Here is a 24,138-nt window from a genome sequence, read left to right as displayed (position 1 = left end):
TTTTTGGAATACACATGTCCTGCACCTTCCTCATTTCCCCCAGAAACGTATGCCATTGTTGCTCTGCTGACATCCCTGCCAGCAACTTCTTACAATTTACTTTGGCCAACTCCTCTCTCACACCACTGTAATTTCCCTTACTCCACTGAAATATTGCTATGTCAGATTCTACTTTCTCCCTATCAAATTTCTAGTTGAACTCAATCATATTGTCATCACTGGTTCCTTAAGCTCCCTAATCATTTCTGGCTCATTACATAACACCCAATCCGGTATAGCTGATACCCTAGTAGATTCAAGAACATAGTGCTCTAAAAAGCTATTTCTTAGGCATTCAACAAACACGCTCTCTTGAGATCCATTACAAACCTTATTTTCCCAATCAGGAAGGTTCATCACACTCCTGATGAAGGGTTTCGGCCCGAAACGTCGTCACTACCTCCTCCCATAGATGCTGTCTGGCCTGCTGAGTTCTGCCAGCATTTTGTGTTTTTATCTTCTTATCAATCTACTTGTTTAAATGTATTTTAAATATTGTAATTGTCTCACCTCTACCACTTCCTACCATTGTCCTACCTGTTCCATTAACCACTGCCATCTGTGTGGATTTACTTGCACCTTAAATCCTCTAAATCATATTGTAATCTTACATAAACTTCGTCAATGTCAACACCACCATCAAATTTTCATGTCCCCCTTAAACTTATTAAGCAGGTCAATTACATTCACATCCAAATCTTTAGAGGACAAAGAACAGTGGACCCAACATGATTCCCATGGCATACCACTGGTCACAGGTTTTCAATCAGAGTATCAGCCCTCCACTGCCACACTCTCACTTGTACCCACGCCAGTTTTGTTTCTAGTTCGCTAGCTTGAGCTGAATTCCACGTGATGTAGCCTTCTAATCCAGCTGACCACGTGGGACCTTGTCAAAGGCCTTGCTGAAGTCGTCTTCTGCCTTCTTGCCCTCATCAGTCCTCTTGGTTACCTCAGGATCGCTGACATATGTATAATGTGAAATTTGTTGTTTGTGGCAGCAGTACAGTGCGATGCAACAATTTCAGACAAGGAACTCTTCAGATGAACAGATTTGTTACTCACAATTTTCCACACACAAAGCCATGCTGAATATTCACCCCTTGCCTTGCTAAATGCATGTAGATCCTGTCATTCAAATTCCCCCCAGTAACTTTACCACCACTGATGTTTGGCTTACTGGTGTATGGTTCCCTGCTTGTATTTGTAGCTTTTCTTAAATGAAGACCCCACATTAGCTACCCTCCAGTATTCTGGCACCACACCATGATTAACCATGATATGAATATTTCTGACGTGGCTCCAGGAATTTCTTCCCTGGCTTCCCACTATGTCCTATGATAAACTTGTCAGGTCCCAGTAACATGTTAGAGACAAAAGTGTTGAGGTGATTTAATAGCGGTTTAAAAATAATTTGGACAAAGTATAAATAGAGAATGTATCCAGTGGCAGAGTGGTTGATAAAGAGAGCGTCACGTTTAAGGTGATTACCAGATACACTGCGATAAGCCTTTTAAAACAAAATCGAATGGCTAGGATAATGAACAGATTGACAGCTAAGATGATCAAAACATTGTGTTTGCTTTCAGAGTGAATGGGAGGAAAAGTATCAAAGGATTGTTGGGGAAAACTGAGGCTAACTGGATTGATTGTGTTGCACTCCATTGGTTTTATTAGAATATCTTGTGCAACAAAACACAGTTACATCTACACAGCCTGGTCACGAAATCAAAACACAGGAAGCCATCGTTTTAAATTATTGTCGGAAATGTTTCAAATCATTTCCATTATTTGTGGTTTCAGAGCCATCGCTGCTGGAGTTAATTATGTTCTTGATACGCAGTTATGTTACTTGTGAGTTCTTTGCATCCTGCCAGGGCAGTGGTTTAGATGATTGGAATTGTACATTAAGCTCAGTATCACTATGCTATGTAAATGATTGATTTTCAGAAGTTCTAACTGAATTGGGTTCATCAGAATTTTGTTTGGAATATGATATGGCTCAGAAGGATAAGATTGTTAAATATTTTATGCTGCATAGCATTAAAACTGGACAAGCTTGCATTTTTATGTTATATTAAAAAAAATGAACTGGACATCTTGTAAGGTGAAGTGTGCTCCCCTAGATGAACTTCAGAATATTTAGAAATAATTGAAAAGGGCAGTAACAGAGATGTATATACTCATTTTGTTTATAGTTGATGTTTGAAGTTTGATTTTGCTATTGGTCAGCTAATCATACAGTGAATAGAAGTCTTCACCAGCAAGATCCCAGTCAGATTACCAATCTGTTGTGACTTTCCTGGTGTAAATCAGGGATTGTTATGCTTCCCTTCAGTACTTTAGTCTTAGTGACACTTTCGCTCTTTATTTCTTTAAAATAACTTACTTGTATGAGCATTAGATGAGAATACTGATTGGTTTCTTTTCTGACACAGAAATTCTACAATGGCCTGTAATGCCAGAGGAATTGTTAAATAATGAGCTAAATAATTTAGCTAAAGGGCTAAATAATGCCAGAGGAATTGTTTCTCATCAATTCATGACTTTCCATTGGAAGATAAATGGGCATGGAATGAAGTTTAATGTTTTTATGTACGTTTGTTTTCTGCAGACCCTGTGAATTGCTCCAAAATGGCCTTGCCACTGAGTGCTGCAGAGATTCGCCAGAAATTTATTGATTTCTTTAAACAACACAGCCATGAGTATGTGCACTCCTCAGCGACTATTCCTCTTGATGACCCCACTCTTCTCTTTACAAATGCTGGCATGAATCAGGTAAGAGAACAGACTGCCACATTACTGTGGATGTTCTTAATCTCTCGGCCCTTGAAATTAAGCCACATTAGTATTTATGTAATACGCAGAATGCTGGAGGAATTCAGCAGGCCAGGCAGCATCTATGGGGAAAAAAGTACAGCTGATGTTTTGGGACGAGACCATTCAGCAGGAATTGGCCTTAAAAGTTGACTGTACTTGTTTCCATAGAAGCTGCCTAGCTTGCTGAGTTCCTCCAGCATTTTGTGTGTTTTACTTGGATTTCCAGCATCTGTAGATTTTCTCTTGTTTGTTAGTATTTATGTATAACACAGTTTTATAAATTAGTTGGGCATTAAGCTGTAACTGTTCAGGTTTATGTCCAATTTGCCATTTCACCGTTGCATTTTCAAAGTCAATGTTGAATTTATTGTCATAGCAACAAGTACACGTGTGCACAGGTGCAGTGGAAAAACGCAGCAGCATCACAGGCAAATAGCATCATAGAAGCAGTATTCATTCACATGTAAACATAAATTGTACACAATCTTTACAAGAAAGAGCCAATGGATAATTAGTCCATTTTAGTGCAGTGACCAAACTGTTTTGCTAAACTTGTGATTTGGATTTTGCCAGTTGGTTCAAGAACCAAATGGTTAAAAGGAAAGAGCTGTTCTTTAGCCTGCTGGTGTGGGATTTCAGGCTTATGTACCTCCTGCCCGATGATAGTAAAGAAATGGTGGCATGGCCCAGATGGTGGGGACCTTTGATGATAGATATTGCCTTCTTGAGGCATTGCCTCCTGCAGATACGGCTGATGATGGGGAGGAATGTGCCTGTGATGTATCTTGTGTACTGGACATTCAACCCTAATGTAGAATGGATGAAGAATAGCCTTTAGCTCTCTTGTCCCAGAGTGCCATACATTTTTCTTCCCTTTACAATGTTGAACTATTTCTATTTCCCTCACTATTAATCATCAAGCTTGAAATCCTGGGTTTCTCTACCTCCCTCTGCAAGTGGATCCTCGACTTCCTTATCAGGAAACCCACAATCATGGATTGGTAATGCATCTCCCCGCAGACAATCGACACAAGCCATCTCAAGAATGTGTGCTTAGCCCTCTGCTCTACTGTCTGCACACTCACAACTGTGTGGCTAGACACAGCTCAAACATCTGTAAATTTGCTGATGACGCCACAGTTGTGGCATAATCTCAGATGGTATCGGGGTGGTATACAGGAGTGAGATAGTTCAGCTGGTTGAGTGGTGCCACAGCAATAAGTTTGTACTCACTGCCAGTAAGACCAAGGAATTGTTCATGGACTTCAGGAAGGGGAAGTTGGTAGAACACCAAGCAGTCCTCATTGAAGGGTCAGTGGTGAAAAGAGTGAGCAGGTTTAAGTTTGTAGCACCAGTATCTTAGAGGATATATCTTCATCCCAACACATTGATGTAATGCTGAAGAAAGCACGTTAGCAGCTCTATTTCATTAGGAGTTTGAGGAGATTTGGTAGTTCAGCAAATACTCTTGCAAATTTCTGTAGGTATACAGTGTAGAGCATTCTGACGTATCATAGCCAGGTATGGAAGCTCCAATGCACAGGATTATAAGAGGTTGTAAGAATCCTCCGGAACCATTCCAAAGTCTAGTGATTCTTAAAAGATCATTTCTAATGCCTACCACAATTTCTTCAGAATTGCATGGTCCTTTGGAATTGCATGGAATTGCATGCTCCTTTGGAATTGCATGGTGTAGTCCATCTGGACCATCTGGTCTTGGGTGACTTATCTACCTTCAGACTTTCCAGCTTCCCAAGCACCTTATTAGTAGCAATAACACTCATTTCTGCCCCCTGACTTTCTCACATTTCTGTCATTCGACTAATGTCTTCCGCAATGAAGACTAGCACAAAATACTTACCGTAAATTCCGGTGTATAAACCGACCCGGAGTATAAGTCAGCCCCCCATTTTCAGGGTTTAAAAAGTGACTTTTTCATGTTGCCTTTGTATAAGCAGACCCCTTTTGTAGAGGTTTTTGATTTAACCAGAAAAAATCACAAGATCTCACATGCTGGTACTCAGCTTTGCTGGATCTGGAACCTGGAAATTTTGTGAACCAGTACCTGCTAAAAAAACAGGCCTACACGTTGTAGAGCGTTATAAGCGAATTCTTAATAAATAAATCAGGGAGGGAAGTTTTGGATTGGGTTCCCAATGGTAAAGAAACCTCTGAAATGTAACCCCCGTGAAACCATTTAGCATCCATCATAATCTGGTTAAAACATAACACGGGGTGGCGGGATCAGTACGTGTACTCAGTATTGAGTTTGCGACCACCATGTACAAAAGATTAAAATGAATGCGATATGACGCTGGCTTCAAGCTGAGGGTTGTTGATTTTGCTAAAGGAATGAATAATTCTGCAGCTGCTAAGAAGTTTAGTGTAAACGAGAATCAAGTGAGAGAGTGGAGAAAGGCAGAGGACACGCTGAGGGAAATGCCAAAGGCGAAACGTGCAAACCGCGGGAAAACATGCCAGTGGCCAGAACTGGAAGAAAAAGTTTTAGAGTGGGTGATTACCAGCGATTGTCTGGATACATTGTTACCAGAGAAATGATTCGAGTTCAAGCGTTGAAATGGGATGAAAAACACCGTGAGGTCAGCGAAAATTTCAGAGCTACGCAAAATTGGTGCACCCGATTTATAAATAGACGTGGTCTTGTGTTGAGACAAAAAACAAAGATTGCTCAGACAGTGGAATGAATTTGACTCAAAAACAGCCAATAAATATGACCTGTCTTCCATGTATTTGTTTTTCCAAAGTTGGTACCCTCTGTATAAGCCAACCCCCTAATTTTAGGACCAAAATTTAGGGCCAAATTCTCGGCTTATACACAGGAATTTACGGTATTAAGTTCGTCTGCCATTTCTTTGTCCCCATTACTACCTCTCCAGCGTCATTTTCCTGTGGTCCAATATCCACTCTCTTTTACTCCTTGTGTATCTGAAAAACTTCCTATATCCTCTTTTGTATTATTGGTTAACACTTCATATTTCATGTTTTCTCCCATTATGGCTTTTTAGGTGCCTTCTGTTGGTTTTTAAATGCTTCCACCATATGTTTTGCCATATTGTATGGTTTTTTTTAATGGTTTTGTATGATTAAATCATAAAAGTCCAGCCAGGAGCTATAAAATGGTAGTTCTAACATCTGTCAATAACTTCTCAGGGAGACTGTTTAAAGTTTTTAATCAGTGACCTGTTTTTCTTCTTCACAGTTTAAACCAATCTTCTTGAACACCATCGATCCATCCCACCCAATGGCAAAATTACTAAGAGCTACAAATACTCAGAAATGTATACGGGCTGGAGGAAAACACAATGACCTGGATGATGTGGGGAAGGATGTTTATCATCATACTTTTTTTGAAATGTTGGGTTCTTGGTCCTTTGGTGATTACTTCAAGGTAAATCAACTGTTCACATAACAACAGTATTGGATTAGCAAGAAAGGAGTGTGTCATTAATGGTAAAACCAATAACAGCTGGTGGTACCTTGTGATGTTTTATTCTAATGTGGTATTAGAGGCTGTGAAGAAGGCAACAATTACTGCCCATCACTAACATACCTTTCAAACGATGCTAATATGCTGCTGCCTTGAACTGCTTCAGCCCTTGCAGTGAAAGGGGCTTTGGGTGGGGTATTCCAGGGTTGTTTCCAATTGATGAAACGAGTTATTTTCAAGAGTACTGTAATAAAAAGGAATATGCTCTTGATTCTCATGTCAGGGAGTGTAACTGGAGAAAGAAAGGGAACTCAGCATTTCAAGGTGATTTCCATGCCGTAAAACTAGGAAATCGGCATTCCTTAAATTGCAGAGAAGTGGGAGGTTGGGGATGAACAATCTGTGCCAACTTGGCAGCCATTAGAAACCGAAGTGGCCTGATGCCATTTGAAGGCTTGCCGTCATAGCTGATACATCCAGCAGAGATGTAAGTTGGAGAGGAAGTTAGGGTTAGGGTTGGAGAGGAATGAGAAATAGCTCAGACAGCAGAAAAAGTATTACTGAACTTGTCAGCTACAAAACACTAGAGATATGAAATAAAACAGCGGATGATAAAGCGGCATGGTAGCTTGGTGGGGGGGAGGCGGGTGACATGGTAGCATAGCAGTTAGCGCAATGCTATGACAGTGCCAGTGACCCGGGTTCAGTTCCTTCACTGTCTGTAAGGAGTTTGTATGTTCTCCTGTGTCCGCTGGGGTTTCCTCCCACATTCCGAAACAAAAGATGTTCAGGTGAGTAAGTTGTAGGCGTGCCATGTTGATGCCTGAAGCACGGTGCCTCTTGTGGGCTGCCCCAGCACACCCCTGGACTGTGTTGCTCATTGGCACAAATGACACATTTCACTCTATTTTGATGTCCATACGACAAATAAGGCTGATCTAATCGAAACTACTCAGCATGTCAAGTAACGTCAAATTCTTGGTTTTTTGCTTGATGTTGTTTGTCCCCTGACACCTCAATCTTTCCACCATCTGCTGGGCATGTCAGGAATGTACTGTGATAATTGCTGGGTGAGTACAGCTCCAATAATGCTCAAGAATTTCAAAGTCTAGGACAGTGCAATTGCTTGATTAGCATTTCATTGTACATTTTGTTATGTCTTTATGAATTGACTTTATTTCTTACATCCTTTACATACATGAGGAATAAAAGCCTTTAGGTTACATCTCTGTTGCAATGTGCAATGATAGTAATTTATAATAACTTATAATAAAAATAACAGTCAGTGTAATATAGAGTACACTCAAATCAGCGTGAGTTAATTGGTCTGATGGCCTAGTGGAAGAAGCTGTCCAGGAGCCTGTTGGTCCTGGCTTTTATACTGCGGTACCGTTTCCCGGATGGTAGCAGCTGGAATAGATTGTGGTTGGGGTGACTTGGGTCCCCAGTGATCCTACGGGCCCTTTTTACAGAACTGTCTTTATAAATGTCCTGAATCATGGGAAGTTCACAACTACAGATGCTCTGGGCTGTCTGCACCACTGTCCTGCAGAGTCCTGCGATTAAGGGAGGTACAGTTCCCATACCAGGCAGTGATGCAGCCAGTCAGGATGCTCTCAATTGTGGCTCTGTAGAAAGCTCTTAGGATTTGGGAGCCTATACCAAACTTCCTTAACCGTCTGAGGTGAAAGAGGCGCTGTTGTGCCTTTTTCACCACACAGCTGGTGTGTACAGACCACGTAAGGTCCTTGGTGATGTGGATGCCGAGGAACTTAAAACTGTTTACCCTCTCAACCCCAGATCCATTGATGTTAATAGGGGTTAACTTATCTCCGTTCCTCCTGTAATCCACAACCAGCTCCTTTACTTTTCCCTCACCACACCACACTTCACAGTGTGTACAACATTGTAGCAATGTGTTTGTTGTGTCCACAATGCATTGTAGCAGCTTAGGGCTGCTGAATACTTCCTAGACTTATAACTCTAACCTGGACCTACCTATCAGGGCACAACTCCTACCAAGGCCACAGACAGGTGGGATCGCACTGCCTTCAAATTGTGCATATTCTTCTAATGTGGTAATATATTGCTATACTTTTGCCAGATCAACATCACAAAGCCTAAAAGTCTGAAAGGGCTTCCATCTGTCACCTCTCTTAGTATATCCCATAGAGCTTGGGTGCAACCAAACCTCATTGAAAGTAGGGCATAGGAGAGTAGCTGTTACCTTGCATGTGCAAAGTGTCCTTCAGGAAAGAGTCTGTTATGCACAGTAGAAGTACTGAGAGCTGTGTTGGGGAAGTAAAGTAGTAAATGCAAAAGTACGTGTATCTGCACAGCACTGAAGTCTTCATCTAACGCCAGTGCCACTAGATTTTAGTTAGTGAATACACCGCAAAGTTTATTGTCTTTTTCGGGGAGCAACCTCTCTAGGTACAGGATATTTTAGAAATACTCAGTTTGTTGATTATGCTGTAATTACAGAGCAGAAACAAGGGAGTAAGCTCAATTGATCCATTCCGGTGTTTACAGTGCACACGTGCCTCAACCCTCTTTGGCCAACCGTCTTCAAATGTTTACCCAATTACATAGAACACTGCCACACTCTCGGATCATTCTATCCCTTCCCTTCTATGTAGCCCTTCATTTTTCTATCATCCATGGGCTTATCTAAGTATTTCATAAATCTGCCTCTACCACTACCCTGGCAACGTGTTCGACATACCACCACTCTTTGGGTAAAAAAAACAAACAAGCACTTACCTCAGACCCTCCCCCAGCTCCAATAATTTCCTCCAGTACCCTTAAAATTATGCCCCCCATACAATCCATTTCTGCCCTAGTGTGGTTATCTACTCAAATTCAGCCTCTTTCATCTTGTACACCTCCATTAATTCATCTGTCATCCTCCTCCTCTCCAGAGAGGAAAAGCACTACCTTACTCAACCTATCTTCATAGGACATGCTTTCTAATCCAGGCAGCATCCTGATAAATCTCCTCTGAACCATCTATAAAGCTTCCACATCTTTCCTATAATGAGGTGTCCAGAACTGAACACAATATTCCAAATGTGGGCTAAATAGATTTACAGTGCTGGAATATTACCTTGTGGCTCTTGAACTCAATCCCCTGACTAACGAAGGCGAACACGATTCATCTTAACAATTACTACTGGAATAAATCTGTGCTCTTCAGCCCAACAGCTTCAACTTACTGTACTTATCCTATCTAATGTTCATTGTCTCTTATCTGCTCTCACTTGTAAGTGGGAGCATCTTTATATTAATTTTCAGTTAAAATACGATTCAAATTGCAGTTTCCTTCAAACTAAAAGATATATTTTAGACAAAAATTGTAGAAGTCAATCTACAGTGATTCAGTCTGTGTGGATACTGTGATTCCCTTCATCCTTGTAGGAGCTGGCTTGCAAAATGGCGTTGGAACTGTTGACGAAAGAGTTTGGAATCTCCATCGACAGGCTTTACGTAACTTACTTCGGAGGGGATGAAAGAGCTGGGCTGGAGCCAGATCTTGAATGCAAGCAGATCTGGACAAACCTCGGGTGAGATTTCCCTTTTTCATTTCTATTCCCATTCCAACTAGATCTTCCATTATGTAATTTGAGGAAGCCTGTATTTCTACTAGGTTGAACTGGGCTGGAGTTCAAGTAAAATATTTTCCCTTGGAACATTTTCAATATCATAGTAGAGCTGGTCATGAAAGAACTTTATAAGGATTTTCTTTTTCAATGATGAATACCTATAGTTTCCCAGCATTTATTTTTAATTCTTCAACTGCACATACAAGTGGAATGAATTTGAAATTGGTCAATCTAAAGGATAAATTCTCCTCTATTCATGTTTATTGTTGGCCCAGCTATGATTGTTAAACTTCAGAGGTAATTCCGAAATCATCCTGGCATTTGTGATAGCCAATCAACAATAATATGATGGAACCCTACAGTTTGTTGGGTATTTAGAAGTATTTAAAGATAAACCTTTTCAATTGTATCCTTTACAGTTGAAGAAAAAATACTTGTTGCTTTGAATTAAACAGAATGGTGTCTGTAAAATACATTTAGAGCTTGGTGTCTTTCTGCATTTGTATTAAATCTAGTTAACTTTTTATTTTTACCAGAATGGCAGAAGAAAGGATTCTGCCAGGCAGCATGAAGGATAATTTCTGGGAGATGGGTGACACTGGCCCTTGCGGCCCATGCAGTGAGATACATTATGATCGTATTGGAGGACGTGATGCTGCTCACCTGGTCAACATGGATGACCCTAATGTTCTGGAGGTCTGGAATCTTGTGTTCATTCAATTCAACAGGTAAAATTGTAACCCAGTGTACAATATCTTCATCCAACTCTCCTGATCATATTTAAAGAACTACTCTCTTAACATTGTTAGTTATGGTATGCAAAATCCATGTGGCCAAGTAAACTAATGTTAATTCCCTTTCTTTTTACCTGTTCTCTAAAGTGCTGCAGTTGAGTTCTATCTGTCAATGGGTGCTTGCTTACACCTTTTTGCATGTAAATGTTTCTCTTTAAATTTCTAGCAGATATGGGATAACTTTTGCCAGTGCTTTTGTTAGCTGCCTTTAGATATCATTGAGTTCATTACAAATAAATTGGTGCACAAGAGAACTAATTTTTTAAAAATCCTTGGGAATTGACAGTTGGTTTGGTGCATCATGGGTATTGAATATTTCTTTTTAGTTTGCCGTGGTAGAACTGAATACAAAACTGACAGAATTTCACAATATACTTAGCAGCCATTATTTTGCATATATATTTCTGTTAATGAACTGATTGCCTGTTTCCAATTCTTCAGAGAGAGTGATGGCAGTCTGAAACCCCTGGCCAAGAAGAGCATTGATACTGGAATGGGTTTTGAGCGGCTAGTGTCAGTCCTACAAGGCAAAATGTCAAATTATGACACAGACTTATTTGTGCCTTATTTTGAAGCAATTCAGAAAGTAAGTTCAGGAAAAATGCTCATTTTAACACGTGGTTTCAATTTGTAGTTATTACTGTTAATCAATTTCTGTCCATACATCATGCCTTTGCTCTCCATGAGAAATAGTAGTAGTAATTCATTCAGTTCTTTGCTCCTGCTTAAATATTTATGAGATCGCATCTGATCTTTTGCCTTGGTGCTACTTTTCTTTTCTAACCTCATGTCCCTTGATTTCCTTAATATCCAAAAATCTATTGATCTCTGCATTTACCATGTTATGTCTCATAAGGATTGAATACATTTCAATGAAATAACTTTTCATTCTTCCAAACTGTAAAGTGTGTAGCCCCAGTTTTACTTTGTAGAACAAACCGTATTTAGAAATCAGTCTGGTAATCATTGTTGCCCTCTTTTTATCCAAATATGTTCTTTTTTGGGTAGGGAAACCGGATTTGTATAAACCGGATTTGTATAAACCGGATTTGGTGCCGCCCCACCAGCTTATCAATAGTCTACGTTAGCCATTTGGGTGGGACATCCAAATTTCCTGATGCTGGGTGCTTCAAAGGGCTTTAGAAAATATCAGTGGATAGGAAAGAACAGGCTGGTTGCAGTTATAATGTAGTAACGTGAGGTCATCCTATTTATAATTGGAAAAAGAAGAATGTTTTTCAAATGGCTTGAGATTTGACGTTACCACTTTTTGGAGAGATCTGGGTAGCCTTGTAAATTACTGAAAGTTTAAGTCCCTTTACAGCACGCAGTTCAAAAGGCAAGTAATATATTGTCCCTAATTACTTGAGGACTTTGATGAGAGAGTAAAGACCTTCTTGCACAGGAGACTACAGATGCTGGAATCTGAAGCAACATTCACAATACTGGAGTAGCTCACAGGGTCAGATTGCATCTGAGAGTCAACATTTTGGGTCCAGACCCTTTGTCAGTCCAAATGAAGGGTCTCAACCCGATATCTTGACTATTTCCCTCTATGGACCCACTCAGTTCCCCGAAAATATCTAGGACCTTGGTAAGGAGTGAGCCCTTCAGGACTAGGGTGAAAAGGAATTTCTTCATCCAGATGGTAATGAATCTTAGAAATTCTCTTAGGCGAATGTGCTGTGGAGGCTTGGTCATAGAGTATGTTCAAGTTAGAGTGTGACATATTGCAAGGAAGTGGCCGTATCAGATATAATCTTACTGACTGGTAGAACAGACATGAGAGGTTGAATGACCCTGGGCTGTTTTTATTGCTGTATAATTGTAATATAGCATGTCTGTATCTTATTTATTTATTTAGAGGTACCACATGGAATAGGCCCTTCTACCCCTTTGAGCCACGCCGCCCAGCAGCCTTGATTTAACTCAACCATAGGACGATTTACAATAACCAATTAGCCTACCCAGTATGTCTTTGGGGAGGAAACCCATGCATTCCACGGGGAAGATGTATAAACTTAAAGAGGACACCGGGATTGAACAGTGAACTCCTACACCTCAAGCTGTAGTAGCATCAAACTAACTGCTGCACTACTGTGGCACCCCAATTATCATTATACGCAAGTTCTTTTGTACTAAAGACCAGGGCATAGTGGCCTTCCTAATTGTTTGTCACATCAGTTCAACTGTCTGTTGAATAAATGTGATTGTTTGTAAAAGATAATTTACAATTGTTTTATCAAGTGTTACAGAAATAGAAACTGAACATGAAAGATGAGCTGGGAGAACAAAGAAAACAAAACAAAGAAAAGACAAAGGAAAAAGCAGCTGTAGTCTTCTCATATCAATGTTCCAATGATAAGAATTAACCTATAAAATAGCCAGATCCAAGTGGTGTGACACCTGCTACTGAAAGCTAACAAGTTTCTGATAGCAGAATTGGCATTTTACTTCAAAACTTCTCGGCTTTTCACTTCAAAACACATGATTATATAAGATCTCAATATTGTAAGCAGTATCTAGAAATGAGCCATCTTTAATGGGATCTTACCATTAAATATATCTCCCTTGTCCTCCACTCTCCACTTCCTAAAAGGATGGCCTACTCTGTGACTCCCTTGTCCATTTGTCCTTCCCAACTGATCTTGAATCCAGGCTCCTTACCCTTGTTTTCCAGTCCTGATGAAGAGTCTGTGCTTGAAATCTTGACTGTTTATTCCTCTCCACAGATGCTGCCTGATCTGCTGAGTTTCTCCAGCATTTTGTGTGTGTTGCTGTGGATTTCCAGCATCTGCAGAATCTCTTGTATTTTAGAAATGAACTTTCTTTATTCCTTCATAAAAAAAATGGCAACAGTAAACTGGTTTTTGTGTTGAATTCTTCCTCCTAATACATAACTGAATTTGCAGATATCATCACTTAAAGGAGGTCAACATGAAGTGAGAAGTTCACTACATTTAACCAACAGTTTCTCTGTTGACTTCTTTTGAAGTAAAACATGCTGTACTTGAACACCATCCTCCATTTTGTAACAATTATATGAGACTGATTTATGTAAATGGAATTTACTGGAGGTAATTGTGGTGCCATGGTAGCATAGTGGTTAGCACAACACTATGACACCTGGGACATTGGAGCTGAAGTTCGATCTTAGCATCCTCTGTAAGTGTCTTTGTACATCCTTCCCTTTGCATGCGTGGCTTTTCTCCGGGTCCTCCCACAGTCCAAAGAGGTACAGGTTTCCCCCACTATTCGAAGGTAGAGCATTCCTATGAAATGGTTCGTAAGCTGGAATGTCGTAAAATGAAGAAGCAATTACCACTTATTTATATGGGGAAAATTTGTGAGCATTCACAGACCCAAAAAATAACCTACCAAATCAAACCAAATAACACATAAAACCTAAAATAACAGTAACATATAGTAAAAGTGGGAATGATCTGATAAATACACAGCCTATATAATGTAGGAATACTTTTCTGCAATTATTGCAGCACCGTCCACCGCAGTGAAAATCTCACGCAAGCGTTCTCGGCAGCACTCGCAGCAGAAACACACGGCGCATGTGCTCCCGGCAGAAACACACGGCGCATGTGCTCCCGGCAGAAACACACGGCGCAAGCGCTCCCGGCAGAAACACACGGCACAAGCGCTCCCGGCAGGAACACACGGCACAAGCGCTCCCGGCAGAAACACACGGCACAAGCGCTCCCGGCAGAAACACACGGCACAAGCGCTCCCGGCAGAAACACACGGCACAAGTGCTCTCGGCAGAAACACACGGCACAAGTGCTCTCGGCAGAAGTACTCTTTACAGTAACTTTTAAGCTATGAAGCTGCCAAATCATACCAAATAACACATAAAAATACACAGCCTATATAAAGTAGAAATAATGTACGTCCAGTGTAGTTTCTCTTACCGGATTCGAGAAGACGGTGAGCACGCTGATGATGGTGTGTTAGGCTGAGTCGTCGGAGGTTGGGGTGGTGGGAGACTTGGGTGTCATCTCGTCGTCGTCTGTTTCCATCAGGGCAGGCAGGTCATCTTCTATATCTGCCTGCCTCAATGTCGAAGGTAGAGTTTCGTCATCTGCTGTTACTGATGTGGAAGGCTTGAGAAACGACAGTATGCTTGACTGCTCAGCCTAGCGCATTTTTCTATCATACAGTTCTTTGTAAGCACTCAAACCGTCCTGCAAAGATGCCCTAAACCTACGTAGCCTTTCAAAATTAAGTCATATTTTTCTGCAATCATTGCAGCATTGTCAATTGCAGTGAAAGTCTCACGCAATTGCTTCCCGTTGAGTTCCTGGACGTCTTCACTTTCGGGCTGTTTGGTTTCAATTGTTATCCTTTCCTCTTCATCTGTCAGTTTTTGGTCATGGGATGCCATTACCTCTTCAACATGATCGTCGTCAGCTTCCACAAACCCTTAGCCAAACTCACTATATCCTTACTTCGTTCACCACGATTGAAATGCTTTATTATGTCTAGTTTTACGCTAAGTGTAACACCCTTACACGCTCTTTTAAGCTTTTCCGATACCTTAGAACTCATCTTGCTAACGGATGCACAAAATAAATCGACATAAAGCACAGATGCTCACAGGCATGTGTTTAAGCAATGCCGACTAGAATGCAGTTCCGGGGGAGAAGGTTGACTGCTTGGCTGCTTTTTTCATAACAGTGAAAACACTTTCTGTTAGCGAAAACAGGTAACTAATGTAGGTCTTTCGTAACAGTGAGGTGTTGTAAAGCGAATGTTAGAAAAACAGGGTGCACCTAACTGGGTAGATTAATTGGTCATTGTAAATTGTTCTGACATTAGATTAAGGTTAAATCAGGGTTGCTGGGCAGTGTGGATCGAATTCTGTCAGCTGTCACAGTGATGTCCTGTAGATAGTCCCGAAACTACTTCTTTTACTACTTTCAAATGTGATTCGACTACTTAGCTGTCTGCAATTGGAACCTGTGATTTACATTATGATGGTGTACTTTTGGATCAATTGAGCCATCTGGTGCTTCACTGTCTTTGAGGAAACTCAGTGAAGTTTGAAGCAGAGTGTGCGTCCTGGAAGCCTGGAGACAGAGTGTGAGCCCATAATCAACTCCATTGTTTTTCTCCAATTGAGGCATTGAGGGCTCAAGTCCATGATCGACTCCATTGCTTCTCTCCAATTGAGGCATTGAAGACACAAGCCCATAATCAACTCCATTGTTTTTCTCCAGTTGAGGCATTGAAGACACAAGCCCATAATCAACTCCATTGTTTTTCTCCAGTTGAGACAGACAGACATACTTTATTGATCCCAAGGGAAATTGGGTTTCATTACATTGAGGGTGCAAGTCCATGGTTGACTCCATTGCTTCTCTCCAATTGAGGTGTTGAGGGTGCAAGCCCATGGTTGACTCCATTGCTTCTCTCCAATTGAGGTGTTGAGGGTGCAAGTCCATGGTTGACTCCATTGCTTCTCTCCAATTGAGGTGTTGAGGGTGCAAGCCCATGATCGACTCTATTGTTTTTCTCCAATTGAGATGTTGAGGGTGCAAGTCCATGGTTGACTCCATTGCTTCTCTCCAATTGAGGTGTTGAGGGTGCAAGCCCATGATCGACTCCATTGCTTCTCTCCAATTGAGGTGTTGAGGGTGCAAGCCCATGATCGACTCTGTTGTTTTTCTCCAATTGAGGTGTTGAGGGCGCAAGCCCATGATCGACTCTGTTGTTTTTCTCCAATTGAGGTGTTGAGGGTGCAAGTCCATGATCGACTCTGTTGTTTTTCTCCAATTGAGGTGTTGAGGGTGCAAGCCCATGATCGACTCTGTTGTTTTTCTCCAATTGAGGTGTTGAGGGTGCAAGCCCATGATCGACTCTGTTGTTTCTCTCCAATTGAGGTGTTGAGGGCGCAAGCCCATGATCGACTCTGTTGTTTTTCTCCAATTGAGGTGTTGAGGGCGCAAGCCCATGATCGACTCTGTTGTTTCTCTCCAATTGAGGTGTTGAGGGTGCAAGCCCATGATCGACTCTGTTGTTTCTCTCCAATTGAGGTGTTGAGGGCGCAAGCCCATGATCGACTCTGTTGTTTTTCTCCAATTGAGGTGTTGAGGGTGCAAGCCCATGATCGACTCTGTTGTTTCTCTCCAATTGAGGTGTTGAGGGCGCAAGCCCATGATCGACTCTGTTGTTTTTCTCCAATTGAGGTGTTGAGGGTGCAAGCCCATGATCGACTCTGTTGTTTCTCTCCAATTGAGGTGTTGAGGGTGCAAGCCCATGATCGACTCTGTTGTTTCTCTCCAATTGAGGTGTTGAGGGTGCAAGCCCATGATCGACTCTGTTGTTTCTCTCCAATTGAGGTGTTGAGGGTGCAAGCCCATGATCGACTCTGTTGTTTCTCTCCAATTGAGGTGTTGAGGGTGCAAGCCCATGATCGACTCTGTTGTTTCTCTCCAATTGAGGTGTTGAGGGTGCAAGCCCATGATCGACTCTGTTGTTTCTCTCCAATTGAGGTGTTGAGGGTGCAAGCCCATGATCGACTCTGTTGTTTCTCTCCAATTGAGGTGTTGAGGGTGCAAGCCCATGATCGATTCCATTGCTTCTCTCCAATTGAGGTGTTGAGGGTGCAAGCCCATGATCGACTCCATTGCTTCTCTCCAATTGAGGTGTTGAGGGTGCAAGCCCATGATCGACTCTATTGTTTTTCTCCAATTGAGGTGTTGAGGGTGCAAGCCCATGATCGACTCTGTTGTTTCTCTCCAATTGAGGTGTTGAGGGTGCAAGCCCATGATCGATTCCATTGCTTCTCTCCAATTGAGGTGTTGAGGGTGCAAGCCCATGATCGATTCCATTGCTTCTCTCCAATTGAGGTGTTGAGGGTGCAAGCCCATGATCGACTCTGTTGTTTCTCTCCAATTGAGGTGTTGAGGGTGCAAGCCCATGATCGATTCCATTGCTTCTCTCCAATTGAGGTGTTGAGGGTGCAAGCCCATGATCGACTCTGTTGTTTCTCTCCAATTGAGGTGTTGAGGGTGCAAGCCCATGATCGACTCTGTTGTTTCTCTCCAATTGAGGTGTTGAGGGTGCAAGCCCATGATCGACTCTGTTGTTTTTCTCCAATTGAGGTGTTGAGGGTGCAAGCCCATGATCGACTCTGTTGTTTTTCTCCAATTGAGGTGTTGAGGGTGCAAGCCCATGATCGACTCTGTTGTTTTTCTCCAATTGAGGTGTTGAGGGTGCAAGCCCATGATCGATTCCATTGCTTCTCTCCAATTGAGGTGTTGAGGGTGCAAGCCCATGATCGACTCTGTTGTTTCTCTCCAATTGAGGTGTTGAGGGTGCAAGCCCATGATCGACTCTGTTGTTTTTCTCCAATTGAGGTGTTGAGGGTGCAAGCCCATGATCGACTCTGTTGTTTCTCTCCAATTGAGGTGTTGAGGGTGCAAGCCCATGATCGACTCTGTTGTTTCTCTCCAATTGAGGTGTTGAGGGTGCAAGCCCATGATCGATTCCATTGCTTCTCTCCAATTGAGGTGTTGAGGGTGCAAGCCCATGATCGATTCCATTGCTTCTCTCCAATTGAGGTGTTGAGGGTGCAAGCCCATGATCGACTCTGTTGTTTTTCTCCAATTGAGGTGTTGAGGGTGCAAGCCCATGATCGACTCTGTTGTTTTTCTCCAATTGAGGTGTTGAGGGTGCAAGCCCATGATCGACTCTGTTGTTTCTCTCCAATTGAGGTGTTGAGGGTGCAAGCCCATGATCGATTCCATTGCTTCTCTCCAATTGAGGTGTCAAGCAAGGTTGAAGTTGACAAGGATAGGCAAGTGTTTGGCGCCATCTGCCTGCTTTTGACCAGTCTTCCTCTCCCTCTCATTAGCTGCTGTTGTAGGAAAGTACAGGAGTCTTGGGATCCATGTTGCAAGCATCAATTGGGGAGGCTCTGAACTCATTTTGGCAGACTTTGGGATTCATGTTGCATGTTTTCCTGGATTCTGCTTACTTTTTTTGCTGATTTTGTGTCTTTGGATTGGGATGATCGATGCGGTCTAGGGTGCTTCAGCAAAGAATACTTTGCCCTGTACCTACAATGCCCTAGTGGCACAACACTGAACTGAATACTACTGGACTCCTGGTTTGATGGTTGTCTGCTTGCTTTTTGCTGTTTGTGCAATTTATTACTTTTTCGTGTGTTGGGTGTTTCGATTTTTTCATGAATGGGTTCCACGGTGTTTCTTTGTTTCGTGACTGCCTGTAGATGACAAATTTCAGACCTCTCAGGTTAATTGTTATCACTGGAATATTGTTATCTCTAGTCTGAGTATGAGACAACCACAACTGTTTTTCCTTTGTTGACCTGACGACTCTCCATTCTTGTAACACTCAATAAAACGATCCAGTGCATCCCTTGCTCTTATGATGTTTGTAAGGTGGTTGGGTGAAGCAGCAAAAACACTGTATGGTGCTATTCTGATGTCCCCTTTTCATGCAATTATATTGTGTTAATTTTTGGTTTACTTGTGTATTCCTAGGGAACTGGTGTCAGGCCATATACAGGGAAGGTGGGAGCTGAAGATGTTGATGGAATTGACATGGCATACAGAGTGCTGGCAGATCATGCACGGACAATAACAATTGCATTGTCTGATGGAGGCAGACCAGATAATACTGGTAGAGGGTAAGTTGGAAAGTAACAGAAATCACGCTGGTTTGTGGAGGATCATTAAGTTTTAAGTTTAACTGTCATTCAACCAAACACCTAAATACAGTCCAAGGTGCAAAACAAAGAACCAACAGTCACACACAACACGTATAGCACATATAATTATGATGGCAGAAACTGTTCATAATAATATAGCCCAAGCCCCTTTGGCTGAATATTGTCCTTGAGCCACATTTCTGCAAGAACCCACAGCAGTTCCACATATCGCATAGTGCAGGCACAGATGAACACAATCTAGCTTGTCTTCCACTGAGCAACAGCAATGGGGGGAAGGGGGTGGGGGGAGCCATTTCCCAAACCAGCACAGAACCCAGCGACACACAGCCAGCTCTGAGTGGAGAGGACAATAATTACACCTTTGGTTGGACTGAAAGAGGCGCTGTGTTCGAGTATGCTGCCACCTCACCAGTTTCCAGTGATTGATGATTCATTGATTGATGCTTTCAGAACGTAAATGGGCAGATCAGGGTATTAATGAAGTGAAGGGATGTGGGGATAGGACAGGGAAGGTCATTCATGATCCTGCTGACTGGCATGGGTTTGAAGGGCTGACTAGGCTCATATGTTCTTTGCAGTGTTCTTGAGTTTTTATTTTAAATATCCATTATTGCAGCAATCCTCAGCGGAGAAGAAATACTATTTACTCTTAAGCAAACATCCTTGGTCTTGGAAGATATCAGCTATTCATGGAGAAAGAGATGCAATGTCTGTTTCAGGTCAATGACGTTTCGCCACAGCTAGAACTGGTTAGCAATGAGCAGTTAGAACCAGATAAGAAAGGAACAGCAGGAAATGAACTGAAGTGGGAGATGTATGATAGTACACAAGCAACAGTGCTTCAGTGGCAAAAATAATATTGCAAACTGAAAAGGAATAAAAAAATGAAATTTAATGAAACAGAGGATAGGCCCAATCACAGACAAGAGAAAATCTGCAGATGCTGGAACACACACAAAATGCTGGAGGAACTCAGCAGGCCAAGCTACAGCTATGGAAAAGAGTATCGTCGACATTTTGGGCAGGACTGGAGGGAAAAAAAAGCTGAGGAGTAGATTTAAAAGGTGGGGGAGTGAGGGAAGAAACAGGAGAATATAGGTGAGACCTGAAAGGGGGGGGGGGGGGGAAGTAAAGAGCTGCGAAGTTGATTGGTGAAAGAGACATAAGTCCATGGGAGAAAGAACACGGGGTAACGAGGAGCACCAGAGGGAGGCGATGGGCGGGCAAGGAGATAAGGTGAGAGAGGGAAAAGGGGATGGGAAATGCAGGAGAGGGGGAGTGGGGGGATTACTCAAAGTTTGGGAAATCAATGTTCTTGCCATCAGCTGGAGGCTACCCAAACAGAATATAAGACGGTGTTCTTCAACCTAGGTGTCAAGTCACTTTTTATTATCATTTCGACCATAACTGCTGGTACAGTACACAGTAAAAATGAGACAATGTTTTTCAGGACCATGGTGCTACATGAAACAATACAAAAACTACACTGAACCACATAAAACAACACTAAAACTACACTAGACTACAGACCTACCCAGGACTGCATGAAGTGCACAAAATAGTGCAGGCATTACAATAAATAATAAACAAGACTATAGGCACAGTAGAGGGCAGTAAGTTGGTGTCAGTCCAGGCTCTGGGTATTGAGGAGTCTGATGGCTTGGGGGAAGAAACTGTCACACAGTCTGGTTGTGAGAGCCCGAATGCTTTGGTGCCTTTTCCCAGACAGCAGGAGGGAGAAGAGTTTGTATGAGGGGTGCGTGGGGTCCTTCATAATGCTGTTTCCTTTGCGGATGCAGCGTGTAGTGTAAATCTCCGTAATGGCGGGAAGAGAGACCCCGATGATCTTCTCAGCTGACCTCACTATCCACTGCAGGTTCTTGCGATCTGAGATGGTGCAGTTTCCGAACCAGGCAGTGATGCAGCTGCTCAGGATGCTCTCAATACAACCCCTGTAGAATGTGATGAGGATGGGGGGTGGGAGATGGACTTTCCTCAGCCTTTGCAGAAAGTAGAGACGCTGCTTGGTGTGGCCTCATCACAACAGTGGAGGAGGCCATGGATGGACATATTGGAATGGGAAATGGAATTAACATGGGTGGCCGCTGGGAGATCCCGCTTTTTCTAGCAGATAGAGTGTAGGTGCTCGGCAAAGTGGTCTCCCAATCTCTGTTGGGTCTCGCCGATATACCAGAGGCCGCACCAGGAACACCAGATACAGTAGATGACCCCAATACACTCACAAGTGAAATGTCGCCTCACCTGGAAGGACTGCTTAGGGCCCTGAAGGGTAGTGAAGGAGGAGCTGTTGAAGCAGGTGTAGCACTTGCTCCACTTGCAAGAGTAAGTGCCAGGAGAGAGATCTGTGGGGAGGGAGGAAATGGTCACAGTGTTTTGCAGAAAGCTGGAAATTGGCCAGGTGAGGGGCTCTTGTGGATCATGAATATGACTAGGCCAGCTTACCCCTTTTCCTTCCCTTCCCTCTCCCCCAACTCTCATGACCTACTCATCACCTCCCTCTGATTCCCTATCCCTTCCCTCTGTTCTATGGCCACTGTCCCCTCCTCTCTGATTCCTCATCCTTCCACACTTTGAAGGGGGGCTGCCAGGCAGCTTGTACTCCCTCCCCTCCCCTCATTTTATTCTGGCCTCTCTTCCCTTCTAGTCCCAGCCCAAATTATTTATTTCCCTCCATAGCTGTTGCCTGACCTACTGAGCTCCTCGGTGTGTGTTGCGTGTGTCATTGTACCAGCAGCACCAGAAAAAAGGTTGTTACTTGCTGTTTCTGTATATCACTCCTTTTTTAAACATCCAAAACACTAACAAAGCACCTTTAATTTATGATACATTTTGAGACCATTATCATTACACATTATAAGCAATATTATGTTGGTGCAAAATGATTGTCAGAGTTGTCTTTTGCTTATTATAAAAACTTGAACACAGTGAATTGGACAGTAAAGCTTTCAGTGTGATTCTGGTCATAGTAACAGTGATTTGGTACCACTAACAACTACTTCTACCCAGGTATGTTTTGAGGCGGATTTTACGAAGAGCAGTGCGATACTCCCATGAAAAGTTGAATGCATCAAAGGGATTCTTTGCATCTCTGGTTGACGTGGTGGTAGAATCTTTGGTATGTACATCATTGGTTATTATTGTGGTTGTATGAGTGTTGATCACATTAAAAAAAGTGATGTCCTTCTCTATATGATCCAGTGACATTTGTTTAGATGTGCTTGTCATGTTGAAAGCTGGTCTGATTTGTCTGTGACTTGTTGACTAGGCTCTTTCAGCCCCTGCCCTTTAACGGAAGGTATTTCCTTTAAGAGTTAGTAGTCTTAGGTAAAGAAAAAGAAAAAAGATCTACTGCCAAGTTCAAGTACCATCCTGAAACTGCTTTTATTGACCATGTACCTGGCCAAATACTGAAAACCTGTGCTGACCAACTAGCTAGAGTGCTCAAAGACATCTTCAACATCTGCCACAGCCTGAGGTCCCCACTTACTTCAAGAGGGCAGCAATGTACCAGTGTCCAAGTTGAGCAGGGTGAGCTGCCTTAATAGTTACCATATGGTAGAACTCACCTCTACTGTACTGAAATGCTTCAACAGATTAGTTATGGCTAGAATTAGCTCCTGCCTGAGTAAGGACCTGGAACCTTTGTATTGTGCCTACCACCTCAAGTCTACAGTGGGCACAATCTCATCGGCACCCAGACAACCAGAAAACATACATCAGGCAGCTGCTTACTGATTCCATCATTCTGTCAGTACTAATCAACAGGCTTCAAAACCTGAACCTCTGTACCTCTCTCTACAATTACATCCTTGACTCCCTTATTAGAAGGCCATAGGCAGTGAGGATCTGTAACAGTCCCTTGGTAACAATCAACACAGGAGAACCTCAAGGATCAAGCTTGGCTCACTGTTGTATGCTCATGACCATCTGGCTAAGCACAGCTTAACTGCCGTCTGTAAGCTTGTCAATGGCACCACTGTTGTTGGCAGACTCTCAGGTAGCAATGAGGAGGCCTACTGGACCCAACACGTTGATGCAATCGCAAAGAAGGCATGGCACCAGTTCTGCTTTGTTAGGAGTTTGGAGAGATTCATTGTGTCACCAATCTCTTGCATTGGAGAGAATTCCGACTATTTGCATCACTGGTATGGAGTCACCACTGTGCGGGATTGCAACGGGCTGCAGATGGTAATAGCTCCACACAGGCACAATCAGGGTTATAGAACACTGTAGCACAGAACTGGATCCTTCAGCCCATCTAATCAATGCTGAACCATTAATCTGCCTAGTCTCATTGACCTGCACCGGACCATAGCCCTCCAAATCCCTCATCCATGAACCTATCCAAATATCTCTTAAATGTTGAAATTGCACCCATATCCGCCACTTGTGTTGGTAGCTCATTCTACACTCTCACCACCCTCTGGGTGAAGAAGTTCCCCCTTATGTTCTCCTTAAACATTTCACCTTTCACCCTTAACCCATGACCTCTAGTTGTAGTCTTATCCAACCTCGGTGGAAAAAGCCCGCCTGCATTTACCCTATCTATACCCCTCATAATTTTGTACAATCAGATCTCTCCTCAATCTTCTATGTTCTGGAAATAAAGTTCTAACCTATTCAATCTTTCCCTCTTACTCAGCTCCTTAAGACCCGGCAACATCCTTGTAAATTTTCTTTGCACTCTTTCAATCTTATTTACAT

At 42.5% G+C, this 24,138-nt stretch overlaps 1 protein-coding gene across 2 annotated transcripts in view; it reads left to right on the top strand.

The window, feature by feature from the left end:
- Positions 1-24,138, top strand: part of aars1 (alanyl-tRNA synthetase 1) — a 67,208-nt gene that overhangs the window by 10,475 nt on the left and 32,595 nt on the right. For both annotated transcript variants that reach the window (XM_073069652.1, XM_073069653.1), the window contains exons 2-8: positions 2,654-2,817; positions 6,080-6,268; positions 9,725-9,870; positions 10,446-10,637; positions 11,145-11,289; positions 19,226-19,371; positions 22,441-22,549. In XM_073069652.1, coding sequence (XP_072925753.1) covers positions 2,674-2,817; positions 6,080-6,268; positions 9,725-9,870; positions 10,446-10,637; positions 11,145-11,289; positions 19,226-19,371; positions 22,441-22,549 — 1,071 coding nt within the window. In that variant the 5' untranslated portion in view covers positions 2,654-2,673. The remainder of the gene's footprint in view (positions 1-2,653; positions 2,818-6,079; positions 6,269-9,724; positions 9,871-10,445; positions 10,638-11,144; positions 11,290-19,225; positions 19,372-22,440; positions 22,550-24,138) is intronic.

Source organism: Hemitrygon akajei, chromosome 17 (genome assembly GCF_048418815.1).
Source record: "Hemitrygon akajei chromosome 17, sHemAka1.3, whole genome shotgun sequence".
Taxonomy (NCBI): domain Eukaryota; kingdom Metazoa; phylum Chordata; class Chondrichthyes; order Myliobatiformes; family Dasyatidae; genus Hemitrygon; species Hemitrygon akajei.
Note: the sequence above shows the minus strand (reverse complement) of the source record. Positions and strands in the feature narration are given on the sequence as shown.